The sequence below is a fragment of the Monomorium pharaonis genome, unplaced genomic scaffold, assembly GCF_013373865.1.
Source record: "Monomorium pharaonis isolate MP-MQ-018 unplaced genomic scaffold, ASM1337386v2 scaffold_453, whole genome shotgun sequence".
NCBI lineage: Eukaryota > Metazoa > Arthropoda > Insecta > Hymenoptera > Formicidae > Monomorium > Monomorium pharaonis.
Genome location: NW_023415751.1, coordinates 249 through 27,014, shown reverse-complemented (window position 1 = coordinate 27,014; position 26,766 = coordinate 249). Strand labels below are relative to the sequence as shown.

Here is a 26,766-nt window from a genome sequence, read left to right as displayed (position 1 = left end):
GCCGCGAACACGACATTGCGTATTCTCGCAGCAACGAGCTCGCCGACAGACACGTGGCGGACGAGATACTCGCCACGAAAAGCACAAACACGCGTAAATCGCGAAAGGACTCGGCTCTCGGAGAAAGAGCAGCCCGCCGCTGCCGTTCTGGGGCAGCCATGGAAAGCCAAGGACAAAGATAGGTATGGGCCATGAAGATAAAAAAAAAGGTTAAACGAAAAAAAAACGTATACGTCCGCACAATGCGAGACGAGGCGGCATGTTACCAAATTTACCGATATTGGGCGCGCTCGGATCATTGATCGGCGCGCGGCCGGTGTGACAAAGGTGGTAAACGACAGCAAAGCTGCGCGACGTCACAGCTCGAGGAGCTGCAACGTCACAATCGCGCGATGGAAGGGCGCGGAGTATATCTCGCCCCGTACAGAGGCGGACGAGGGCTGTACCTCGCCCCGTACAAGTACGGAAAAGGTGTAAAAGCGAAACGAAAAAATATGTCAAAGAGGCGTTAAAAACCCGCAGGTGTGGACGACGAACGTGCAACTACATCAATGTGGCAAAACGATTGTGTATCCCGTATTTTCAGAGGAGTGTTTATGCGTAACGCGCTACCGACGAGCGGTGCGCGTCAAAAACGAGAGCGGTATCGTAAATCTAGACGATGCGGAGGGCCCCGGTACTCACTGGGTAGCGTACGCAAGAGGAGAAATCACATGGCGTATTTCGACAGTTTTCGGCAATCTGCGGCCACCCAGAGAACTCGTACGATATTTTGGGACGATGGACAAAGATCGAGTACAATCGAACGTCGTATCAACTTACGATCAAAGGAATTGCGGACAACTTTGTCTGGCCTATTTATTACACTCGATTTAAAGAACCGACGTTGCGCCTGTTAAATCTCAGTATCGTTCAAACATGTCGCTGACATTTACGCCTGAGCGCAAGAGCAGCATTCTCGCGGCCAAGCTGACTCTCCGGCTATAGATTTGAGCGACGACGATTACGAGCTCGGTTTAGCGATCTTTGAAACATATAACACGATACCGAACGTGAATGCTTCAAACAATAATTTTACTTTGGCAAAGACAACGCGGAGATTACGATTCCCGAGGGATCGTACGAGTTGCCATGCCATTATGAGTTTTGAAACGTGAGATTTCGCAAATACGTCCGCGACGTGGACGTCGCGGCTGAAGATAGTAATAGTGGAGATAAAGATCCGATTACGATCCGCGCAAACTATATACGATGAGATGCGAGATCAGATGCGCACACAAAATAAATTTGGCAACCAAACAAACATCGGCTCGCTCCTGGGATTCACATCGAAGCGTATACTAGAACCGCGAATATGGCATGAGTCGGACGTGTCAATCAACATAATGAACGTAAACATTATCCGCGTAGAGTGTAACGTGACCGCGGGCGCGTACAGCAACGACAAAAGCGTGCACGCGATACATGAATTTTCACCGAACGTTCCACCTGGATATAAGATCTCGGAAAGACCGTCGCAGATCATTTACCTGCCGATCATCGTGCGGAGCGTTACGAATCTGACGATACGCGTGGTTGACCAGAACGGACGATTGCTTGATTTTCGAGGAGAAGAAATTACCGTCAGATTGCATGTGCGACGACAGCTGCAACGATAACGCGAACGTGAGATGCTCGTACTACACGCGTCGGAACGCGCCAGAAAAATAAACATCTTTACGACGAAAACATCAACGTTACAGCAGTCATCCGATACTTTTGCGACGACATTCGATAATATTCGATCATCCGACTGTTCCAAGGAAAAGAGGCTCACCGCGTCGAACGTTGAATATCTACAATCTCTGGGATTTGCGGTGCGACAATGACGGATATTTTAAATATCGAGGACGAGCCGATCTTTGACGATCGCATCGTCAAGATCGAGACTCACACGTACAATCCGTTCGCCAACACGACGTTCGAATACAATGATGAGATAAGAATTCCTATACAACAACAGGATCTTTACACGTTACCGCACGAAAGTTTTCTATACATTGAAGGAAAACTTATAATAAAGAAACCAGTTGCGGGATCTGATGTGACATTGGCAAATAATTGCGTCGCGTTCATGTTCGATGAGATTCGATACGAGCTCGACGGTGTGGAAATTGATCGAAACAGAAACGTCGGAATAACCAGCACCCTCAAGAACTATGTAACTATGTCAGCCGCCAGAAGCGTAATCGCGAGGAACGCCGGCTGGGATCCGTGGAATCCTCCGAACGGATACTTTAATTTTTGCGTACCGCTCAACATGCTGTTGGGATTTTGTGAAGATTACAGACGCGTGGTGATCAACGCTCGCCATGAGCTGATTTTAATACGCGCGCGTAACGATAACAATTGTCTGATGGGAAGTTCAGAATTGGAGCCAAAGATTGAATTACTCAAAGTTCAGTGGCGAATGCCGCACGTGTTACTGAACGAAATAAATAAACTGTCGATGCTGCGTGCTCTGGAAAGCGGGCGATACCTCAGCATGGCATTTCGCTCTTGGGATTTGTACCAGTATCCTTTATTGCAAAGCACAACCAAACATTCGTGGGCCATCAAGACCGCTACTCAGCTTGAGAAGCCTCGATACGTCGTTTCGCTCTGCAGGCTGGTCGGAAGAATATCATGTCTGAAAACATGAGCCGATTCGATCATTGCAAATTAATCAACGCAAAACTCTATTTAAACTCGGAATGTTATCCGTACGATGATCTGAATCTGGATTTCGATAAAAATAAATGGTCGATTCTGTACGAGACGTATGCACATTTCTGTAAAAACTATTACGGATATGATTATCTCGAGCCGAATCAATCCGTCACCACGTTTCGACATAATGGTCCATTCGTGATTATCGATTGCTCTCGACAAAACGAATCGATTAAGAGCGCAACCGTGGACGTACGCTTAGAATTTGAATGCAGAGAAAATGTACCCGCGAACACTACAGCGTACTGTCTCATTATACACGATCGTGTGATTCAGTACAACCCGTTGACCAACGTTGTGCGCAAAATTACCTAAGTGCGGCGCCACTTTTTCTCCAAAACAATATCAGAATGATATAAAAATTTATAACGCGTCGAGACGGATCACAGTATTCTCAACGACATCTGTCATGTCTGTACCAACGTTCGTGGACCTGCAAGGTTTCATCGTTGGTGGAGAATTTATCGTTAAGGAATTTGCCTCTCTCAAAGATGGATTTGAACTCACCCACTACATATTTACACCCACCTATCCATGGGAATACCTTACCAAGGCAGAAAGACGTCAGGTGGCGTGGTTGAAAGTGAATCATCACGGAATATCATGGGAGGATGGATTGATTCCGCACAGCATGGCTAGAGATTTAATTACCAAGGCAGTGATGGGTACAACTGCAACCGATGATGAAATTGTCGTGTACGTAAAGGGATGTGAGAAACGAGAATGGCTGCATGACTTACTCCTGGACGAGGCGAAAGAGGAAGCTAATGTCGAAAATATCGAAGTGCATTACGAAGACATAAAACCTCTAAATAAGTTGGACATTACGTACACCTTACGTTGTCGAAATCATGTTAACAACTGCGCTTTACAAAATGTATTTAAACTGTTTAACTGGTGGTCTAGCAATAAAAAAATAATTTTTTTTATGTGTTGTGCATTTTTTTTATATTTCCATTACCCCCGTTTATATTTCCTCTTCTCCGTTTTATTAATTAAAATAGTTTTTTAAGTTAGGATAATTGATAGAAAAAAATAATTCTAAAACGTTTATAGAAATACATATTTATTTATTATTCAAAGCATCATATACAATATTGTCTGATGCATAAACCATTAGTTCGCAGTCTACGAGCGAAGTTTTTACACATATTTCATCTAATAGCTTTACAGCATCGCACTTATTATTAATATTATTTCGCTGCAAGCAGTTTACAAATCGATTATATTTTTCTTTCACTACAAACATATCCCGCGACAATTTAAAGTATACATTATTGATGACATCTTCAAGATTTAGTAAAAATTGCACGGTCAAAGGTTTCATATACAAGGCTTTGTTATTTAATGTAAATTTTACGACACTCCCGTTATGTAATTTGACGAGTTCTATAAGAAGATTATCAATCCACAGCGATGTAACAGTGGTTGACTGCAGGAGTCGCTCAATATCCATGCGTTTCTCGATCATTATTATCCATACGTCACGTGACAGCGGTATCTGATTGCCTTTGTTGTCACCAAGAATCATCTCCACAAAAGGTTCAAGTCCCACACTGACTCCGATATCCAAATATTTGTAGGCAGTGACGGTTAAAGCAAATCGCCTTCCCAGGATGCGAGGAGTATAGCGTGGCTGCGATAATGTTCTGTAAAAAGAATATATCAAGTTATAGAAAAATATAAAAAATATATAGGATTTAAATATATAGATTTTTTTTTTAATTAAAAATACTTACGATTTATCGCACCCATCATTCTGTTGGATCGGAACGTAATAGTTCATCTCGTACGGTTCTTTCTTCAGACACTTTACAATCTGACTTCCACCAATCAACTGCTGCGGTAACGTAGATGAAGCTTTACCGTTCGTATTCCACTAACTGACTGATGTAATAACGTTGTCGAGGGCTCTTTTTATGTTATTATCCCCTCCACAAAATATCTCATTTTTTTATCCCCCTCTACAAAATATCTAATTTTTATCCCCTCCACAAATATCTAATTTTTAACACGTTCACTGCCGATTCATTATCTAGAAATTTAAGCTGCCGACGGTTCGGCGCTCCGTGAGATAAAAAATTTGTTTATAACAAGCAGCTACCGGATATGGTTAACGTTATTTGTTTTTTTAGCTTCCAAGAGCTACCAAATAAATTTATCAGCTGCCGACGATTCGGCGCTCCGTGCAATAAATATTCTTAGAAATTTTTAATTGTTTATATCAGGTTGCAACTCGCATATTATTTTACTTAAAAATGTTTATACTGATAAGTGACAGAAAAACCCATAGATAAAAATTGTTTATACCTACCCTTAGCCGCAGGGTCTAATTGTTTATATCAGGTTGCAGCTCGCATATAGTTTTACTTAGAAAGATTTAAGTAATTGTTTATATCAGATTACAACTGAGATTACATAAATGCTCATACCGATAAACGGTTATCGACTGGTATTTGTTTATATCAGGTTACAACTAGCATGTTGTTTACATAAAAGTTTGTACTGATAAGCGGCTGGGATTTGTTTATATCAGGTTACAACTGAGTTTATATAAAAATGTTTATATCAGGTTACAACTGAGTTTATATAAAAATGTTTACACTGATAAGCCCCCCCCCCTCCCCCCCGCAACGTCATACCCCCCGCGACGTCATACCCCCCCTGACGTCATACCCCCCCGTGACGTCATACCCCCCGTGACGTCATACCCCCCTCCCCCCGTGACGTCATACCCCCCCTCCCCCCGTGACGTCATACCCCCCTCCCCCCGTGACGTCATACCCCCCGTGACGTCATACCCCCCCCGCCCCTCACCCCCCCTGAGATCCCATGGGTCAGAACCACCCTTCTATTCCTACTTATAGCCAATAACATATGTAATTGCGGGTTGCCAACTACATAAAATACTCAATGCAATAATATTTGCTATTAATGCAAGTACAATGTTGATACTACAATAGCATATATTATTGTATTGAGTATATCTGTAGTTGGCAGAGCCCGCAACTACATATCTTATTGAATATATTACTTTTTTTTTCAGTGTAGCTGCTTTGATTACTTTTCGACCAATTCGTCATAAAAAAAATATATAATTATCTTTCAGTAGGGGGTTGGGTACTGATAAGTTAAAAAAAGTAATAACTTTTGATTGAACCTTATATATTTTAATAAGTTGATTTTTTAATTTAAATTTGTTATTTTTAAAATGTAAATTTATTTTAACTTGTTAACTTTTGTCCCCTAAATTAAATTTACCCATTGCTATGTAAAAGCCTGTGTAAAAGAAAAAAAGTACATTTCGATAAAGCAATGTTCTTTGTTATTCCTCCTAAAGTTAATTTATAAATAAAATATACTTATTTGACGATTTATGTAATTGTTTTGTTCTTTACAGTAACCCAATTTTTAAAAAATTAAAAAATTACAACGTTTAAATTGAATTAAAATTTTGTTACAAGTTTTATTAATATTTTGCATAAATTTTTCTACGTATATTTATCCAATTTGTAACTGGCAAGGGAGCTGATAAGAAAGTCAATTGGATTTTATTCTGACAATGAATAACGCGCGCATAATTGGCAGTCGACTTCCCCTTCGAAGAAAACGCGATGGTTTCTCTGTTGAACGATACCGATACCGATCTTGCATCTTTCATTTATAAATATTCATTACGTTCTCGGTTAACGTGCATGATTGCCGCGGTGTCGTGTCCGGCGCGAATAAAAGCTGGACAGTTGGTTTCTCGAAAATGAGGTCACAAGCTTTTTATATTTCTCATAACACGATTTATCGGGCGCTCGTGGTATTCTAAATAGTTTGATCCAAGATCACGTAAGTATAACAGTCTCTCTCAGGACGTACGAAAATTTCTAATAACCGACAATGTTTCGCGATGTAGCCACAATCATAAAACTGCGATTCAACCCAGCAAACCGCGAATGAAACTGCTATGTAACATAGATGAAAAATTATTGCATTTATGTACGTGTTATGTATTGTGTTATGTAATATCTACATTCGTGCTCGCTGGGAATGTAACAAGTATGTTCTATCTGTTGCAGACACGTCCTTGGATCTTTCACGGTTGACGCAGATGAGAATTACCGTCTACGTTTCGGAGGTCGCTGCGGACCTTAATCACCACGCGCGACAGGTACGATATTTAAAACAATAAAAGCGCCGTAAGTCTCCTGTAATATCGGCGCGGTATACAGCAAGCATATGGTGTCCCTGCGAAGCCCGGGCGCAACGTCTTCGATGCAACGGTGCAACAGATGGTGCAGGGGGGCGAATGGCTCGTGCTGCATCCCACCACTTCCCTCCATCGTCGCTCTTTCCTTCATTCTCTCTCTCTCTCTCTCTCGCTCTTTCGTTCGCTCTCCTTCGCCCTTCCCTCGTTTTTACCTGCTTTATTTGCACCGTCTCTCTAAAACGGTCGAGTCCACGCGGTGCGTAAGTAGCAGAGGGAGGAGGAAGAGGGGGAGGAAGGGTGGTAAGGCGAAGAAATAAAAATGCGGGCAACCGTCGCGGTACCTCGTGCCGCGCGCATCACTTTACCGCGTGTGCCGGTTTGCGGTCGTGCGTGCAGCAAGATTTTGCAAGAATATCATTTTTTTTCTCTACCTTCACTGCCTATTCCTTCCCCGTTTCCTCCTCGCTTCCTCCCGTCGTCCTCTGTATATTCGTCGCGTACTTCTTTATCCGATGTCCTTTCATCGTTTCGGAATGATTAGCTTTCATACGCCTTTTCGGGGAAACCAAGACCATCTGTCAGCGAGCTTGCGGCTCATGTATCGATGATACTTGTGTCATCCTACAATGTTGCAAGCGTAATTAACGTCCCTAGTGCTTTTCACACTTTAATGCTCTTTAACGTTCGAACTCTTTCTATTTTTATTAATTTACAATAATAGAAGGACATTTCAACATTGACCGATATGTGAGAACACAATTAATTGGAGATGATTATATTCGACCATAATTGGATCTTAGTGCTGGTATTTCTTGCGTGATTTTATATACATTTTTAAGTTGATCAAATTGCGGGTTAAATAAATTTCTCGGTCAATAAAAACTCCCTCCTCAAATACTGTGGAAAATGTTTATAATTATTAATTTACATTTATTTTAATTTGTTATGTTTATTAATTCAATTTATTTGCACGAATAATTTCTAAGACAAATTATTAGAAATTAATAGAAATGAAGAAAAAATTACAACGAATGAAATAAAATGGAGACTCTGCCAATTAAACTTGTCTCTCATCTCGTGCTCTAAGAGCAGTTGACACAAAACATCGTACGGTTGAAGTAAATTGTCAAGCCCACCCTATATCGGTCTTACGCTCATTTTTCAATCGAACTTTCTGCGCGCAATTCGCCGGTAAAAATGTTCGAAGAGAAAAAAAAAATCGAACTTCCTTTCGGACAGGCAGGCATGTGTGATTGAGCAACAAGCAACCCTCTTCCGTGACGAGAGGACTCTTTTACCCCACCTTCCAACTTCGCGGACAATATTGGCAGATAATAACCCTTCCTGTTCGTTACCTTTCTACGCCTTCCTATTGCATGCAAGGCAATAATTATCATACATTGTTGCAATTCGACGCAATGTGAGACCACCTGTCGCGCCCGATGCGGTTTCTCGTCGATCGGTCGGTTCCTTTCACGCGGTATTGTATCAGTTCTCCTTCCTGCCTCCGCGTCCGTAGTTCGGATAACTGGGTTCCTCTAATATCTTTTTCCATATCAACGCCTGTGTCCGAGTCGCCGCCGGTTGTTGCCCAAGCACGCGCGACATATGCTCCGTACGAAAATTCGCTCGACCATATTCAATGGATTAATTGGGTTAATCATGTCTCAAGTGATCGTGATGACAATGTTTAGGGACAATTTCTTATAGAATTGCGAAAACGCAACCCGTCACGCGAAGAGGAACTCGCCCAGGAGTTCCATCGCCCTTTTCGTTCTTTTTTCAAACCCTAGGATGTTACCGTTCCAATTACTGCCGCTTTAATCCTAAGAATAGTAACGCTATGGAACAACATCTATTGGTACGTGAATTTTACATCTGAGGAAATAGATCATTCCTGAACGTAATGAAAGAAATAAGAATGCAAGATATGAGCCCATTATACAGCCAGTTTTACTCGCCAGTCAATATTCTGAATAACTATCCCCTGATTACCGCTGCACTTATCTATATAATATTGCCTCCCTGGTTATTGCCACGCATTTACTCTCATGTTTATATAGGTTTAGCTTAAAAATCAATAAATTTTTAATACACAATACTCTCGTACTTTTTAATGATACTGTTCTCCGATTACTCCCACGCATATCTAATATTGCCTTCTTATTTGTCGAGATTGTGTTGCAAATTTTAAAATTATGTTTATATGGATTATTTACATATTGTTCATGTTATATTTATATGAACCTTTTCATGTAGAATAGAAAGGCAATAGAAGCAATGTAAATTGTTTTAAATTGGATGATTTAATAGGAAAAGTAAGTTAAAAGATTGTTAATATAAATTTTTTTATCGATAAAATAAATATACATAATATTAAAAATTGAAAAGTAGAATATATAATTTTCACTGCAACTAAAAAAAAGCGGCAATAATTGGGACAATTATTCTAATAGGCGTTTAGTGCCGTATTATTTTACAAGTATGTAAATAATATTTGTTATTAATATAAAAAATATTTATATTAATATAAAAAATATTTGCTAGATATTTTTGAAACACATTTAATTTTTTAACAGCTGTTTATTATAAGTTTTTAATAAGTAAGCTAGTGTAATATATTAATATTATTAATTCGATTTTGGGGGAAAGGTTTACCGATAGCATCGCAAAGAGGCGCGAGAAGATCAAACTTTCACACGGTCGAACGTGTGCCTTCTTCCTCGGGAACATCGAGCCGTGTGATGCTCGATTATTGTTTCCCGTGGTGAATTAGCGGCAAGTCCTTAATGCGGGCAGCCCGGCGACATTTCTTTTCCGTCTCGATATCGTTTCCAGGAACATTTCTCACGCACGATCGACCGTACGAATGTGATACGCAAGGCGGCGAATTAAAACGAGGAAAAAAAAAAGCAAGGAGGCAGCGCGAGAGCCGAGAAAGGGGGAGTAGCCCCACGAAGGGTACACCTGCGGAGCCTCACATGTAATTAAATAGATCGTTGTCGTTGAATACTCTTCGATACTCGCCGCTTTGTACTGCGTCACTTGTGCGGAGTACCAGCGTATTCCGGTACGTATGCAGGCTGTCCAATGGGGCGGACGATGGCGCCGATAGTAGTCGGCGTCGTTTCCTGTTCTCAACCGTCGCCGTTTTCCTTCCTTCCTCCGGCTTCAATAATTTATTCTCTCTCGACGATCGTGGCGTTGGTCGAAATGGCCACGGAATTAAGCCAACTACTTATTTTGCTTGATATGGCGCATGACAAATAAAAGCTCGGACATAGTCGTAATTTAAAAAAAAAAAATTAACTTCTCTACTAAGATTGCAAATATGACACAAATTGTCTTGCCCTTTTAATCGAAAAGTACAAAATTGTGAATTATTACCCGGAAAAAGAAGATTTGTTAAAACAATTAAGAACTTCACTAATTTAGCGGATCTATAGCCGTAACATACGAGCAGCCAGTTTTCTATGTTAAAGTAGTTAAAGTATGTTAAAGTAGTTAGGTTTTACGATTAAATTACGATTAACAGTAATAGTTAATAATATTTGTTAGAGGATAGCACAATAAATTTAATTAATACAGCAGGACAATTTTTTGAAAATCAGTCCAATATACGGATTAAAATTTTAGCAAAACGTAGCAGCGAAAATGACGTATACTTTAGTTTCTGCTATTGTGAAAAAGACTCGTTACGTTAGCAATCTTCAGTGTAGAGAATTTGTTCAACGAGCACGCAGATAATCGCTTTCAGATATATTTCGAGGCATAATTTCTTTGTTGAGCTATCAGCTTTTTTTAGTTATAGATATTGAACTCGTGCGGCAAGTTGTTTTTTTTTTTTGCCGAATCACTTAATTTCCAACATCTCTTTCCGTGCGGTATACTTTTCATCGGACGCGATCTGCATCGAGCACGTTATTACGCTGTTACGTCACCGTTTCAAGCACGTGCTGTTTTTCCTCCGTGCATGCAATGAGGAGTAACCGAGTATTAATCATCAGGATACACCGAACTGTCCATGCGTAACGTGTGTCACCTGAGGCTTAATGTTGCACGTGAAATACGTTACGATTCTTCCTCCCGCATCCGTTCGTCTTACAGGTGGTTCAGCCCCCTTTTTACTCCTTCGCGAGTTTAGTAACGTCTTATAAGAGCGTCATGGAAATGAGATAAGACTCCCGGTATAGAGGAAACTTTCTCATCGCGCACGTGCTTTGGAAAGCCCTTTGGGCCGCTTAGGAACAAGCACCTGCGACTTAGTCTCGACGAGTGCACGTGAGAGTGCCTCGGAGTTTCCGGTTTCAAGGATCATCGGCCCGCACAAAAATTCTAATGAGCTTTTAACGACGTATCAATCGTTTTCATCGATTCCCAGGGCGTATCTAAGCCACGATCGTACAACTTTGAAATTACGTATTACGTATTCTCTCTCTCTCTCTCTCTCTCCCTCTCTCTCTCTCTTTCTTTCTATTTTTTTCTATTTCTGTGGACAGTTGACTCAAAGCGTTACATGGAGCAAACAATCCTACTTTAAATTACGTTTCATGCAATTTATATATTATACCTACGTGCCATCACAAATTTCCCTGCCACAATCAATTATAAATGTGCACCGAGTTACGTTCAGAATTGCGCACATTTTCGACACTTTTTTGGAATAAGATAAATTATCGACTTTGATCACATTAACCGGATCACTTTTAAAAAAAATCATTATAATAACTAATTTTAGATTGCAAACTTTCTAATTATATTAGAGTTTAAATGTTTGGTTAGGGATTCGAAATTGTATTACCTTACCCTAGTTGCTGAAGCGGGGAATGAAAGATCGGCACCGGACCTCCTTGCGACAACCACGCGTTCTCCTCGCGCGCGAGGCTCACTGTAAAAAACTTACAAGTTGGAAATCCAACTGTCAACTTCATAGTGGGCTACCTTTTGATTGGAATTGATGAGTCGCAGCTGGCTACCCTCTCGGCTGTTGCCAGCCTATTTCTCGACATGGCGGCGCGCAGTAGGAATCATTTATTATTCGGCGATTCACCGTTGCCCTTACCCGTATCATTCGCGAGCGAAATGAACATGTGCGAGCAATGAGGAGGCGTCATTATCCTTCCGTTTGCCGTATCGCTACGGGATAAAATTAAAGCGAAATTAAAGGGAGACAAATTAAAATTTCGAGCATCCGAAAACTGTGCCCGAAAGGAAATAAAAAGAGGAGGCACGCGCGGCGGGATACCCGTGGCGCGCACGCTGAGAGAGACGGGCAAGTTATAATCTTCCAGGTATTTATATCTGTACCTAATTATACGCGGTAGACACGAAAGGAGCAAGCGAGTTGAATCTTTAATACATTGTAAATGTAAATTATTCTCGTGAACATTCGTTAGAGCTAACTGATTCTCCGTTTGCCAACTCATTATCCTTTTTTTTTTTTAAATTTTGTCTTGATAAAGAACTAGCAGATCCTGTTCTACAGCATCATCACTTAAAACTACACACTGAGAAAAAGTATCGTTGATTTGACAAAGTTTTCCAACTAAATTAAAATTTTGTCAGTTCAAGAATTTATGCATTTAACTTAAATATATACGCAAATTTCAATTCAAGCATTTATATAGTTAATTGAAATATATAAATACTTGTAATAGACAAAATTTAATTTAGTTGGAAAATTTAGTCAAATTAACAACATTTTTTTCTCAGTGCAGCAATGACGACAGTAATAATAATAATTACTATGATTATTAACGTTATTAGCTAATTTACGTATCTTTGTTTAGGTTCAATTATGATTACGTGATTAACAATCAATCAGCTCCTCACATTCACGTGCACATTCGTTTTCGAGCAGGCTGAAAGGATCAATATAATAAATGAAATAATACGAATGTCTTCTAGCGTTGCGCTACATTGCAAGAGCAAACGTCGGTAAATCGACGAGGACGTTGGGAGGTGTCTCGTGTATCATGTTCCTCTAACTGGGACGGCAAGGCATCAACAGGTGCCTCCGAAATCGCTCTCTTGCCGGAGCAATATCGAGCACGGTCAGTTTACAATTACTCACTCTCTTGCTCCATTTTGCCCGGAGGCATGGGCCGCGCGAGCCGATATAAAACTTACGGCTACTCCGACTCTCCTGATGATCGGCGATATAACGTTTCCGGGTCAATGAAGACGCGCCGATAACATCGCCGGCGATGTTCCCTTAATTCGAAACTGTCATTTCTTGTGATATAGCACATACAACGCGACCGATCGATGAGGAAACAAATTCGAAAAGGCTCTCCGAAGTGCCGAGGTGAGAACTTTACAATCGCGCGATGAATATCATTCAGTTGGAAATGTGTTTGCGCCTTTTTTTTTTGTATTTCTTGTGTTGGCTTTTATACTAAAGAATTCTGGTCACCAGAAGCGACTATACCACTTAGAATTGTATTTCTTAAACTGAAAATAAAACATGAATGCAAACTAGAAAGTATCTTCTATTTTGTACATTATGGTATAACTTTAACGACATTAGTATTGACTAATTGATTGATTTATTTGTTAACTATTAAAAATATAAAAAAAAATATATATATATAATCATAATTACTGTAATCAATTAATGAAATTAGTTGTTAAACTTGATTCAATCGATTATTGAAATAAATCAAATGTCGTTAATTAAAAAAATAATTATTGATCATTAATTTATAATCCTATTTTGAAGATTACATTAATAATTTTTACGAACAATTATAAATGCAAGAAATGTTTTTGTTATCGACAAGATATTTAAATCGATGTTATAAATTAACAAAGTATATAACTAAAACTAACGCTCAATTTTTAAATAAAAAACAACTAATTATTTTGAATCGATGGATTAAATTAATCACAATTACATACAATAATTTATTTTAACCTATTTATTTCTGATTAAAAAATCAAATGTTCAATATCTTAATTTTAATCGCTTATTGTAATCGAGAACTCAATTTTCAGTCGTAATTATCGAGCGACGAATTGATTAAGTTTTACCCAACTGAATGATACTTTCTCATAATGATCAAATTGATCAGAATCAATATTTGTTCTCGTCTCGGGAACGTGCTAAAAAATTATCCGCCGTCGCTGCGGCGTAATCGAAACCGTAGAAATCAACCGCGCGGTAATTTCTACCGTCTCCCCATCGGGCGCTGATGCGGTTTTCAACCTCGACGATAATTAACCGGAGCGAAATCAGCGACATCCGTTATCGAGCGAGTTTCGCGGCCGATTCGTAACGGTAATCGCGATCGGTATGTGTTCTGCGTGTATACGTCGCGTCGTGGCCGCGCCGCGTGTCACGAAGGGGGTGGGGAGGGCAGCGGAGATTATTATTAACCGTCATCTCTTGGGTGGACACTTTCTCACCCGAAAAAAATCGAAGGCACCGAGAATCGCGCGCGCGCGGTTACAGCTTGCGCGTAATAACAGCTTTATGCCGCCCGGACCCGTTGCTAAATAATAATGCCTCCGCATTCGCCGATTCTCTGATTCCGGCCCGCTCGAGGCAATCTTTTCTTGGCGGTCTCCTCTCCCGCGCCCTCCCCCTCTCCCGACCCCCTTTCGACTCAGGTATTCCCGTATGCCCGATATCCCCCCGTGTACGGAGAGGAGAGCGAGGGCCCGGCCACCACCGACGGCACATTCCCGGTAATAATCGGCGGAGGGTAGTTACGCGCGCTGTCGCGTGCAATTCCCGCACGCTCAAGGACGAGAGAAATTTTAAGGAAATCCTAATTGCGCTAATACCCCCGAATTACAATTTGCGCAAGGTGTTGATCGCAGAGATAACCGCGGACAATTTCGCATGTGTAACGAGCGTGTTTTGCGCACACATTGTCAGAATCGTGTTGCTCCTCGCTTACTCCGCGCGTTTTTCGAGGCTAATAAAGTAAAACGTTTCTGTACTTTCTGCAGACAATCATTTTAGAGGAGAGAGAGAAAGAAGGGCGCGCGATTCTCGTAGAAACGGCTGCATTTAGCGCCGAACGACACGTTACATAAAATAATTGTTTCGATAAATTATTAGGGAAAAAGAAGATAAATATCGGATTTTAGAGCTAGGAATCAGACAAAAGAGACGAACGTATTGTATGTTCGATCTGTTCAAATAGTTTAAAGTAAAAAAAAGTTCGAATAATTCGAATAGTTTGGACAGCAGTGATCAACCTATAATATGTTAATTCGTAATTTTTAAAGTTTGAAAAATCAGTTATTTAACGAATCTTTTATCATCTATACTAATATTTCGTAAAACTTCGATTCGACTGTAATAATTTCGAACTGTCAGATCAGAAATGAATTCAAATATTGGAGATATTCGATTTTGAGAGTCAAACTGTTCGAACTATTCAATCACTTGACGTTTCCGAGTGACTGTTTCAAACTGTTGCAATTAATATTCGCTTGACGGACATTGACGAAACATTTAATTGCAGGTATTCCGGGTGTTCCGGGAACCGGCGAGGTAAAGGACTCGCGATCCCGATCAGGTTGGCGTTAAAGTATGTCCAAATGCGACGAGAGAGAGAGAGAAAGAGAGAGAGAGAGAGAGACGGGCCAATCGAGCAAACGAAATATCTGATTTGCGGCTTGAACCTTCACGGCTCGTTCTTCTTCTTTTTCTTCCCTTTCCTCTCGTGCATTCGGCGAGACATGCACTTGCAGCTGTAACGCCATTTACGGCTCCTCCGCTGCAGCACGTGGTACGTTTTTTTTACAAAGCACGACAACATCGTGTCCACTTTTGACGAACAACGCCGATTATTTGGCCGGTTTATACCTCCCTCTTCCTCCTTCTCCTTCCTCGCGTTTCTCGCTCTCTATCTCTGCTTCTTTATGTTAACGACGTATAAACAAGCTGGTCTTTCTGCATTGTATCCGACCCTATATGTGCCGCGAAGATTATACTTGTTCGCGTAATGCCCGTTAAAAAAGAGCATTAGCCGTCGAAAATATGGCTGTTGATTCTTTGCGAAATCTTTGACTTCTTGCATCGGTGACTGTGAAGTTTGGTACCGAGAGGCAGAGATATCTTTATGTCTATATGATTCTCTTTAGAACTTGATGTGTTTACTCAGTAAAGTGTTATAGCCCTAGAACGCATAATTTTTCGGCAAAATGTAGGGGAAGTGCCATACCATTTCATTTTCGGATAATGCTTCTTAAGCAAAAGTTAAAAATAAAACTTTAAAAACGTAAATGTAAACCAGGAAACGTCTTCTGTCAAAAAGGACAGCAGTTTTCACAATACTGTTTCATTTTGTAATAATTAATGTTCTCGTAACATAATAAGAAATAAATGTCTAAGAAATTAAACTCGAAATCTAAATAGTAAGTTACAGCTTCCTTTTTTTTTAAATGTGAGTCATTTGTACAAAATATTTGTATAAGTTAATGTATACGAGGGTTCGTACGATCCTTCACTTTGATATAAAATTTTTTTTTTTGTTGATTACACAAATATGCAAGACCATATGAAAGATTAGAGTAGATTTATTTTCAATAGATTTTATATAGAAAAAAGTCAATGTGTAAACTGTGCGTTTTTATTTCTTTAATTATCTAAGCAGACTATCTTTTTATTAGCATTAATACACTGAAAAAAATGCAATATATCCAATAAGATATGTAGTTGCGGACTGCCAACTACAGATACACTCAGTACAATAATATATGCTATTGGCTATGCAGTATCAACATTGTACTTGCATTAACAGTAAATATTATTGAGTATTTTATGTAATTAGCAGCCCGCAATTACATATGTTATTGGCTATATTACTTTTTTTTTCTGTGTACAATGCAATGTTTAGTTTCGAGGAAATCGGAAAGTGCCGCTCTAAAAGGCGTATCGTCGTATTGGCAATTCTCCTCTATATCAATGCAACACTGATTGGATACCAAGGGGCGCATAATTTCCACATTTACTTGTCTGTACGGTCCCTTACAACTTTCTCGTTATATCGTTGTTTTTCTGCATCTCTGTTCTTGTACCTCTCATCCTCGGCACAACGATAATGTCGCCTTTCGCGGCATCTCGCCGAGACGGGACTCGCATACACGCCGCAGTGGTCGTAATTTACGAGCGGATTACGCGAATGCGAGACGAATAAAAGGTCCGTAACGTTCCCCTCGCTACCGTTACGCCAATCGAATTAAAGCGCGGCGTGCGCGCGCGTTACACGCAACCGGAAGCGTCCGGTTCGCGAAGCCGCGAATACGTGTCATGCTATTACAAGGTGCAAGCCTTCGGCCTTCGGCTTCCGAGGCGAGGACGACCCTTAATTAGACGCGTCGTCGCTCGCGTTGACCGGCGGCGGCGCGGACATGCCGGCCAGCCGCACGCTCGCGTGCGTATACCGGTTTAATTAATATAGAATGGCTGGATGGTCGCGCGCGGAAGACCGAAAGACAGCTGCTCGCGGAGGCACGAGTCCACTTCGATTCGTCCTGTTCCCTTTCCGAAGACGTTGGGAAACACGTGCCGTACCGGTGCCGACCGCCGCGGTTCCGTTTCATCCGCCGCCGTGCGGTAATACGCAGGTCGCAAGGGTTGCTGCCGTTCCAGCGATTTAACGAATCCTCGAATAAAAGATTTTGAATGAGAAAAAAAGTCGTTGTCATGTGTGTACACATTTGTTATGTTATATTTAAATAGCAGAATTGTTACTAAGAATGAAAAAGATCTGTTATTGACGAAATTAATGGTTTCATATGCTATTTAAAGAATATTATATATTATATATTATTTAAGATAATAATTTAAGATATTACGTCCAATTAAATTAAAGAGCCAAACGGTGTAATTTATCTTCATCTTTATCTACATAATTTTCAGATATCTAAATACAACACTGTAATTGATTAAATACTGACATTAATTACATTTTTAATATACGAACGGATATGAAATGTCTTCTCGTGATGTCGCGCGTAACGTTTCCGAATGTGGGCCCTCGACGTAACGCAATTGTATATTCATATATTCGCACTTTCGAGAGGATACGAACGCGGACACGTCGAGCGTGATCTCTCGTGCGTATCGGACGAGGTGTACCACGTACCGGGCGCGTTTATTCCAGGTCGCCGTCGATCATCCGAGTCCCATCTTCACGTGCTTCGCGGAGAATCACTCTTTCTTCCTCCCTCGCGAGTATCCTTCCTAGGGATGGGCGATATTGATCGATTAATCGAAATAACCGGTAGTTTTTTCTCAACTAATCGATGTTTTCAGCCAATTTTATTTTTGCTCGATTTTAATCAATGTTCGATTTTAATTCTATTATTGCGTCAGGGTGCGTCCCGATGGAGAAGAGTTAACGGATTGACCAATCAGATTAAACGGAATTACTCTTTAAAACGAAATAAAAATGAAAGAGATAGGCAAATTTATTATTAGATATTGACCAATAAAATTAGAAAATATTGTAATAAATTCACTTACTTTTGTTAATTTTTATTGCAATTATGCTATTTTTGTTATTTTATCTTTTTATTGTAATACACAATCGTCATTGATGTTAACTTAATTTAAATGTTTTTGTAAAAAATTTAAACGATTACTCGATAAATCAATTTTTTTCTTCGTACATAATCAATGTCATTTCAATATTTTTTTTCTTTAATCGATGTTTTAAACATTGATTTATCTTTGAACATCGCCGTAATCCTTCCTTCTCGCGAGAGACCGTTAAAGTGGTTGAGATTACTATCGTGCGCGCGACGGCACGCGCTGCGCGCTGCGCCACTTGTTGCACTTGCGCACGCGCCACGCGCAGCAGCAGCCGCCGCCGTTCGAATTTCTCTTTCGATGGCACACGGACGGCAGAGCTCTTTTCTTTTTTAATGAAGCGATATGTCTATCGAACGTATGCGCATCGCGTACGCGTCGGGAATTTTGCCCGCCGTTTTTCTCAGCCTATTTTACTCGTCTTCTCTCCTCTCTCGATCCACTCGTTATTTGTTCGCGACTTTCGATTCGCATATAAAGCCTGTAAAGGTTGAGAGACCTCGCGGTGTGTAACACTTTGCTCTGACTTTCCACTCGATCATCGCGGGAAAAGTTCGAGCTTCTCTGTTACTATACACAAGAGGCTTTTTTCTCTTAGAATCTCAATTTTAACGTAACGTTGGGCATTGAATTTTTCCCTACTTTTTATTTTATTTTAAAGTATAACAAGAAAAGAAGAAATTGTATCAATCTATCTCTTTAAATAAAGGTTCTGTATAGTGTAAAAAAAATATATTCCTATTAAAAATTTATTAAATTTTTATGAATGCAGTAAAATTTTTCGAAGGTTATATCGTCTACATCACTTATATGCCATGCTTTATAGAAACAAATTATTAAAAAACTCTCTCTTTCTAAAACACACTATATAATATTAAAATGATCAGTTTGTCACTTTTCTGGCATTATTTCGAATTACAATGAAAAAGATGAATTAAAATTTTGCTCAAATTTTACACAAATATTCAAACGTAATATAATAGAACAGTCCATGAAGTTTTCTTAAACTTTAAATTAACTGGCTCAATTTTTTATACAAATGTACCAATTTCGACGTATGATGTTTTTCATAATTATCGATTGCGCGTCGAAAAACAAGTGGATCCTCTCTCTTTCGATGCTTCTACATACAAGCAAAACCACATGCTATACGCGAGCTCGGTGCACGTAATTTCGCAATCGCGTAGCCGCCCTGAGATACATATACACTCCGGTAGTCGATGCTATCGCGGATACGCTTGTTGCGCAATTTCGTCGGAGCGGCGGTTCCCCGTGCGTGTGTCCCTCACCTCGCAGATGCTGCGGTGGCCAGGCCGGGGACGACGCTTTCTTGCACGTCGCCGCCGCCGTCGCGACGACCACGGGCGCGTAGCACATGCGGCGGCGCACAGTGGACAATTTCGCTCACTTCTTGGACAAAAATCTTGCCAGAGCTCAATTCTTCAACTGCAGTTTTTACAAGTATTTACAAGTATAAGTTTTTACAAGTTTTTACAAGTATTTAAATACTTTAGGCAGGAACTGTGGAAATTTAGTTATCGTTAAAGTTACATCGCTAAAGTTACTACATTAAAGAAAAATAATCAAATGCGAGTAAACATTTAAACCCTAAACACTCAACCCTTTAAGAGACACGTTTCTCTTCTAAATAAAACATTAAAATCATAGGTCAATTATAGAGTTTTGGAGTCGTTGATTACGATTCTGACATTAAAATTACAAAATTCAACATTCAAATAAACAATAAATAGTTTTATTTTAAAAAATTTAATTTTCCGAAATTTCAAAATTTATTTCGAAACAACCAGCGTGCAGAAAATTTTGAAAAAAATACATATTATAGTTTTAGATATAGAATACATACATATATAAAAATTTTCAGTGCTCTAGAAATTCGCGTTTAAAAATAGACAAATTTATTCGTTTACTCGCATTTGATTATTTTTCTTTAATGTAGGTTTAACGACAACTGAATTTCCGCAGTTCCTGCCTAAAGTATAAGTCTTTACAAGTATTTAAAAAAAAAACAATCATTCAGTTTCATGAAGAATTGAGCTCTGGCAAGATTTTTGTCCAAAAAGTGAGCGAAATTGCCCACTGTGCGGCGATTCGACGAACGCCATTCGCTTCCCGCACGCGATTCCACAGCAGCTCCAAGCAGATTTTCACCCCGTCCGCAATCATTCATCCGTCCACCGGTGCCCTCCCCATTCCCGCGATCTCCCGAGCTTACAATATTATATTTGCACATAACGTCGACCCGAGATCGCCGCTCAAAACGCGCACTTTTGCATCGTCCCCGTAGCTGCGGGCTCATTTTCTCTTTTGGTGAATGATCGCCGATGAAGGACGAGAGGGGACGGGGAGAGATAGAAGAAAGAAGAGAAGAGAAAATACGAAGGAAGAAGATCATTTTTCGTTCTTCCCTTCCCCCCCTCCCGAATTGTCGTGCGCCGTCGGCGTGTCCCGTCTCGTAATAATGCCGATCATTTTGGCCGATAATTGCGATGATCTCATTATCATCCAGGTTATAGCCGCCTTTATATATTCGCGCGGCATAACGCCGATTTATCGCCTTCGCGCTCGATCATCGGCTAACGACACGCCGCGCCGCTGCCACGTCGCACGCCCGCCACTCCGCAATTAGGCTAATGCCGTTTACGTGCCCGGACTCGCGCGTGCCGTGAAACTCGAGTAATACGAGAAACATGTAAGAATCGGTCAAGTACGTTGCAAAGTGCCGATGGATATCGAAGGCGCATCGCGCTTGATTGCCGCGCCATCGCGAGGAAGATCGTGAATCGGCGATAAGTGATGATAATAACGTTAGCGGAGCGTCTGAAAGAAAGAAAAAAAGGAGAGCTCTCCCTATCTCCTCTTTCTCCCCTTTGACGATAATTTGCACTTGAGGGAAATGCGAGAAATGACTAGAAACGATTAAAAACAAATTGCGGCGGAGAATAAAAATGGCTGTGGCCTAATTTTATGAAATGCAACAAATTGCAGAATGCATTTGCATAAAATATTGTAGCGCATAAATTGTGTACGAAATAACAGCGAAATTAAAAACTATGAATAGAAAGGAGTACGAATCTTGCAAATATCTATGTCATGCAAGTTATAAAAATGTATATTGTAGGATCTAAATTGCACAAAGAATAAAAGCGATATAACAATAAAGAATGAAAGAAGTTTACGAATAAAATTAATACAAATGACGGAATAATTGAATTTATGCTTTATGCTTATAGTATTTAGAAGTATCACGAGCTTGTTTACATAAATTTAGAAAGGGTATGCATATGCAACGTATAAATAACAATAATCGCAAACATACCGTAAAGCCCGTATAGATATTTTTCTATGCAAGATTCTTGTATCTGTCAACGAATGAAAGGTGAAAGGCGACAGGAAGTCCGAGGTAATGCGAGCGCAGAAACTATGATCAAATTTACCGTCTCCTCGAGCACTTACGTTCGGCGTGTCGCGTGTTTTCGAATGCGTAAGAGTCGTAAAGCGGCCGTCGTCGGAAGTAAAGCCGCCTCGCTGTATATTGCGACGATAATTGAAACTCGTACATCCGCGTTGACGGCGGGGCGATGCGGGAGCGAGAAATCGGCGTCGGGCGCGATGCGTCAAAAACGCGCCATTCGAGCATTAAATTTGCACGTTTATTGATACCGCGATCGCACGTATAATCTTTACGTGCCGGGGCCGCGCTCGTAAATTAAGCATTAATAAAATTATCGACGCCTTAATTGACGTGAACGACTTCGGGAGGAAACGCCGAGGCCGGGCAACCGACGTCGGTGCGTTTACAATCGTGAAATGAGGAAAATCAAGTTGTCCTTAAGGAGGCATTTCGTTTCGTTTTGAGTTCGAAATAAAGGAAAGGCTTATTTTAGAGAATTTAAAAAAATTGAAACTAATTGAAACGTAATTTTTGTAAAAATATTTACGTTTGTAAATTTTGTTATTATTACTTTTTATTATTGTAGACTAACATAAAACAGTTTTATAAAATTTCGTGCACCGACTGACCTAGAATCAACATTAAAAACTGAAAATTGATAGAATGGAAAGTTTTCAAAAACTTTACATATTTTAAATTTATTTTAATTTCCGAAAGGGACCACTTTGTCAATTCTCAATTTTTAATATTTGTTTTAGATCAGTCGGTGCACAATTTTACATGAATTAAGAAACTTCTTTTACGTTAGTCTGCGATAATATAAAAATGTTATCAAAACTTACAAAAATCAATCAATACTTCCGCAGAAATTGCATTTTAATTGTTTCAATACTTTTCAATTAAAAAAAAATTCTTCCAAATAAGTCTTTTTCGAATCGATAACGCGATTTCGTACAAATAAAAAATATTATATATTTTTATATAAAGAAAATATACACGTCGATCAATTCAATGCCATCATTTACATTGAACAGTCCTGCGACGATAAAAATAACCGTAATCTAAGAAAAATAAATATTTCTATAAAACTTGCACCTCGAGTGCTTCAACATTTTTCAATAAAAACATTCTCTGCCAGACATTCTTTGTCAAGCAAAGTAGAACGCTTCCTTAGTGCGTAATTTATGTCGAACGGATCGCGTGAAATGCTCGGATCGAGGATCGATATCCGGCCCCCTCAGAGTCCGTGGTTCCCGTAGCCTGCAGCAGCAGCACGCAAATCGAATTTCCTTGCGATCGCACTGCGAATCGAGTGTGTAACGAGTACCTACCTACCTACCTCTCGTTGCTGCGACAGCTGCACGCACAAGCACCCGCGCGGTCGAGAAAGTGTCGGGCGTTTTTCGCGACACCACGCGAGAGAGGAGAAATCGGAACCGTGCCGGTACGCGCACGGAGCGACGTGATGCACCGCCGTCGTTGCTCCTCGGGGGTGTGGATGGAATTCATTAACGGTCGTTTAAAGCGCCTGTCGCGATATGGCACGACGTGAACGATGTGCTAGCTTCGCACCCGGTTGCCAATTGCCCGATTACGCAATAGCATAAGGATACACGCATGTCGTGAAGCGATATAATAAATAACCGACATATGGCCTAAACAAGTTTCCCGCGTTTTCGTTCATGAATCTCGAAATGGAAATCTTTTCCTGAAAAGTTATATGGAAAGAGATTTGCTAAGATATTAAAGAAATTAAGTTTATAATGGTAAAAAGTAATATTGACATATTTTAAGTAAGAAATGCCGTTTTGCAAAATTATTTAACCGTGGCGTTACCTTTAATAGAAGAGAAGGTGGGATTATATCCTCTATCCTATTTACATTTTGTACGATAACTTTATTAATAACAAATATTTTTAATTAAAAACTTAACGGTTAAATTTCGTCAATGGGTGCAATCGATTTTAGAGACAAAGTTGTAAAATACATATTAAGTTGTTACTTATAAAAATATGAGAACACTGCGTGACCCATCAAAGAGAAACAAAGGTAGCAAACTTTTCACAAAAAATATGTAAATTTTAGTAAATTTTGTTAAAGTATGGTAAAATTCTTCCAGGTTCACGTTGTCTCACAATTACCACGATTTTTAGGGTAATTTTTAAGAGAAAATTCTTCCGTGTATATATATATATATATATTTTTTTTTAACCCCAAACCCAAATCCCCAACATATTGAATTACAAACTTTCGTTCATAAATAGCTTCCGTCATTTTCGATAAAAACTGCGCTTCAACTCATAATAAAATAAATCGCTAACATTACATTTTTATGCGTTCACGCGCAAAAAATATCTGATCGGCCTCTCTCCCGTTCGTTTCACATTGTATAATACTTTCGCACGACCGGGGGGTTCCCCGCGGGAGCTGTGAAAAACGTACGATTTTTACGAGTCCACTGCACGCGGCGCTTTCAACAGATGCGATCTGTTTATCGTCCGGTCGGTTTTCCCGATTTCGTCGCTCGGTTTTATTACGATCGAGAGTCCGACTTTTACATGTCAATTAGTATAAGCACGCATGCTCGCGGCATCGTCACCGCCCGTAAATACGGGCACGTCGCCCCGGGCGACGCTACACACGCGAATTTTTATATCGATTCTGGATGCCGGTGCATGCGAGTTCGTTAAAGAGCCCCGGGTCGGTTCGTTAACTTCGGTAATCGGTAATCGGCGACTCTTCTCTCGCGCACGTCCTCTTCGTTGCGCGGTGAAATTTCTGCCGCCGCCGCGGGAAAGAACACGGGCGATCTCGTCGGTCGTCGGCCGATTTCGTAAACTCGGCAAACCGGGCCCCGGGTATAACGTTTCCTTTATAGCGCGCGTCCGTAAGCCCGATACTTGATGCGCAATTAACGGCAATGTCTTTATATCAGCCGGTCACATTTCCATCGATGAGATCGGTAATCGACACCAAAGTGAGGTGCTCTCGGGTGTCCGATGCTGATGGCGCTTTAATTTGCGTAACACATATTCTCCCCTCTCTCTCTCTTTCGCTCTACCCCCTTATTCTACATATTTATATATTATAACGGGGTGGGAATGCCGTTAACGGGAGCTGTTGCGGGATTGCGCGTTCATTCGCACTGCTTTACGTGCCGCGCGCATCGATAATAACGCAAAAGGCGCGTTGTGTACGCGCGCATAACGTGAAAGTATAGTAATTTTGTACACTTGCGGATGATTAAAATATATAAGAAGAGCAAGCTACAAATTTCTCGCCCGTCACGTAGGACGTGTCTTGCTAATAACGCGTTCTTTCGTTACCGGGGGACAGTAACGAGAGGACATTAAGACGCGTTAAGGAGGATGCATAATAATAAAGCGCGAGATACAAGCTCGAGATAACCTAATAAAGCGTCATATTACGTTAATTGATTAACGGTTGAGGTGGCTGTAAGTAAAACTGTATGCCCACGTCTTTTTAAAGCCTAACGTCTACCGATCGGCGATCAAGAACATCGCGTTTCGAATTGCAGTGCAGTGTAAAATCGCAAGATTTTTTCCATCTCCCTCCTATCCCGGCCTTTTATCTAGTTCGAGCCTTTATATAGATATAGTAGATTAGTATTACAAATTGAAAGGTGCGGAAAAATCCTATGTTAACGCCAGTGGCCATATTAAGCGGCATTTAACATGACGATGTAAAACGTCGATCAGAAGATATTAAAACGCGGTAAAAAAGTTTTCCTACAAAAACATGTATAAATATATGTATCTTATCTGTCCATATAATGTTTATATTAATTTCTTTCGTTTAAAAAAATTTTTGTTAAAAAGGATAATAGTCAAACTAAAAAGAAAAAACTAATTAAAGGATAATTCTCGCATTGTTCATTTTATATAAAATTATGAAAAAATGAGACAAAATTGCTCATGTATAATCATACATATTCCTTGAATCATAGATATATGTATATAATTACACGTAGGTAATTTTTTTTTTATGTTCTCACAATGCGAAAATTATCGTTTTAATTAGTTTTTGCCTTCTCAGTATGACTATTATCCTTTAACATTAAACAGCAATTTTATAAAAAACATATTTCGTATATGGTCAATTTACCTTCATCCTGCGTCTCTGGTACACACCCCGCATTTATCCTGATATTCCTACATCCGTGATCGATCCACTGTACGCCCTGCCTTTCCATAAGCGTGAACCTCCTGGATGTGGGTCAGTCTTCCGGATATAATTAAGAGGAAATTAACTCGGTAATCGTCGCGTTCCTGAAGACTGTTCCTCACCCACGGTTACCGTTTTTCGACCGCCGCCGCTGCGGGTGCTTTTCACTTTCGATCAAAATTTATAAAGCCGCCGATTACAGGTCGCTAACGGGGATGGATCGCGTGCGCCGGAGATCCAGCCACCGCGGCGGCGCGTGCATCTGAGAAATGCAGCAGCGGGTTGCTTGCGTTGATCGAGCGTGCCGCGAATCTCAATCGCCCTTACAGCGAGGGGCTTGGCAGCATCCAGCGACTGTGACATTCTTATGTGTGCCATCGGCAGAACGGAATTACATCCTTAACGTACAAATCGGTCGACACGTGCGTTTTGTTGTGGAATTCCTATCGCAGTAGCGAACAAAGCAAAAAAAATATGTATATTTAAAAATATGATTATAGAGATACAAAATATGTTAAAGATATCTGTTGTTATGTTAATTTTTTTATAAAAATGTTATATATTTATTATTTGCGTTTGCATGCACAGTTTCGAGCTCAATTTTTCAGGCGCGTTTACTTTTTTTATTGCATTGCGAAAACATTAATTTTATTACAAAATCTGAAACAATAT

General features: G+C 40.2%; 2 protein-coding genes and 2 long non-coding RNA genes across 4 annotated transcripts; 2 read left to right on the top strand and 2 right to left on the bottom strand.

Annotated features, from left to right (window-relative positions):
- The first annotated feature begins 1,864 nt into the window (after positions 1-1,864).
- On the top strand, positions 1,865-2,680 carry LOC118648463. The gene has a single exon (XM_036294778.1). It carries the CDS (start codon positions 1,865-1,867, stop codon positions 2,678-2,680), a length of 816 nt encoding a protein of 271 aa, XP_036150671.1.
- A 1,117-nt stretch (positions 2,681-3,797) lies between these two features.
- LOC118648466 lies at positions 3,798-5,331 on the bottom strand. Its single transcript, XM_036294779.1, has 2 exons — positions 4,488-5,331; positions 3,798-4,397 (listed from the first exon to the last, which is right to left on the bottom strand). Exons 1-2 carry the CDS (start codon positions 4,532-4,534, stop codon positions 3,815-3,817), a joined length of 630 nt encoding a protein of 209 aa, XP_036150672.1. The 5' UTR covers positions 4,535-5,331; the 3' UTR covers positions 3,798-3,814.
- Positions 5,332-6,183: 852 nt separating this feature from the next.
- On the top strand, positions 6,184-16,303 carry LOC118648465. The gene is made up of 2 exons (XR_004965306.1): positions 6,184-6,907; positions 15,424-16,303. It is a non-coding gene; the product is annotated as an uncharacterized LOC118648465 (long non-coding RNA).
- On the bottom strand, positions 9,512-26,237 carry LOC118648464. The gene is made up of 2 exons (XR_004965305.1): positions 26,035-26,237; positions 9,512-12,082 (listed from the first exon to the last, which is right to left on the bottom strand). It is a non-coding gene; the product is annotated as an uncharacterized LOC118648464 (long non-coding RNA).
- Between the last annotated feature and the right edge of the window lie 529 nt (positions 26,238-26,766).

Bases quoted from the DNA above. Each gene is read 5' to 3' on its own strand.
- LOC118648463 (XM_036294778.1), top strand. From the start codon at position 1,865: ATGACGGATATTTTAAATATCGAGGACGAGCCGATCTTTGACGATCGC.
- LOC118648466 (XM_036294779.1), bottom strand. From the start codon at position 4,534: ATGAACTATTACGTTCCGATCCAACAGAATGATGGGTGCGATAAATC. The intron at 4,398-4,487 runs GTAAGTATTTTT...TTCTTTTTACAG, and splicing joins AATGATGGGTGCGATAAATC to AACATTATCGCAGCCACGCT.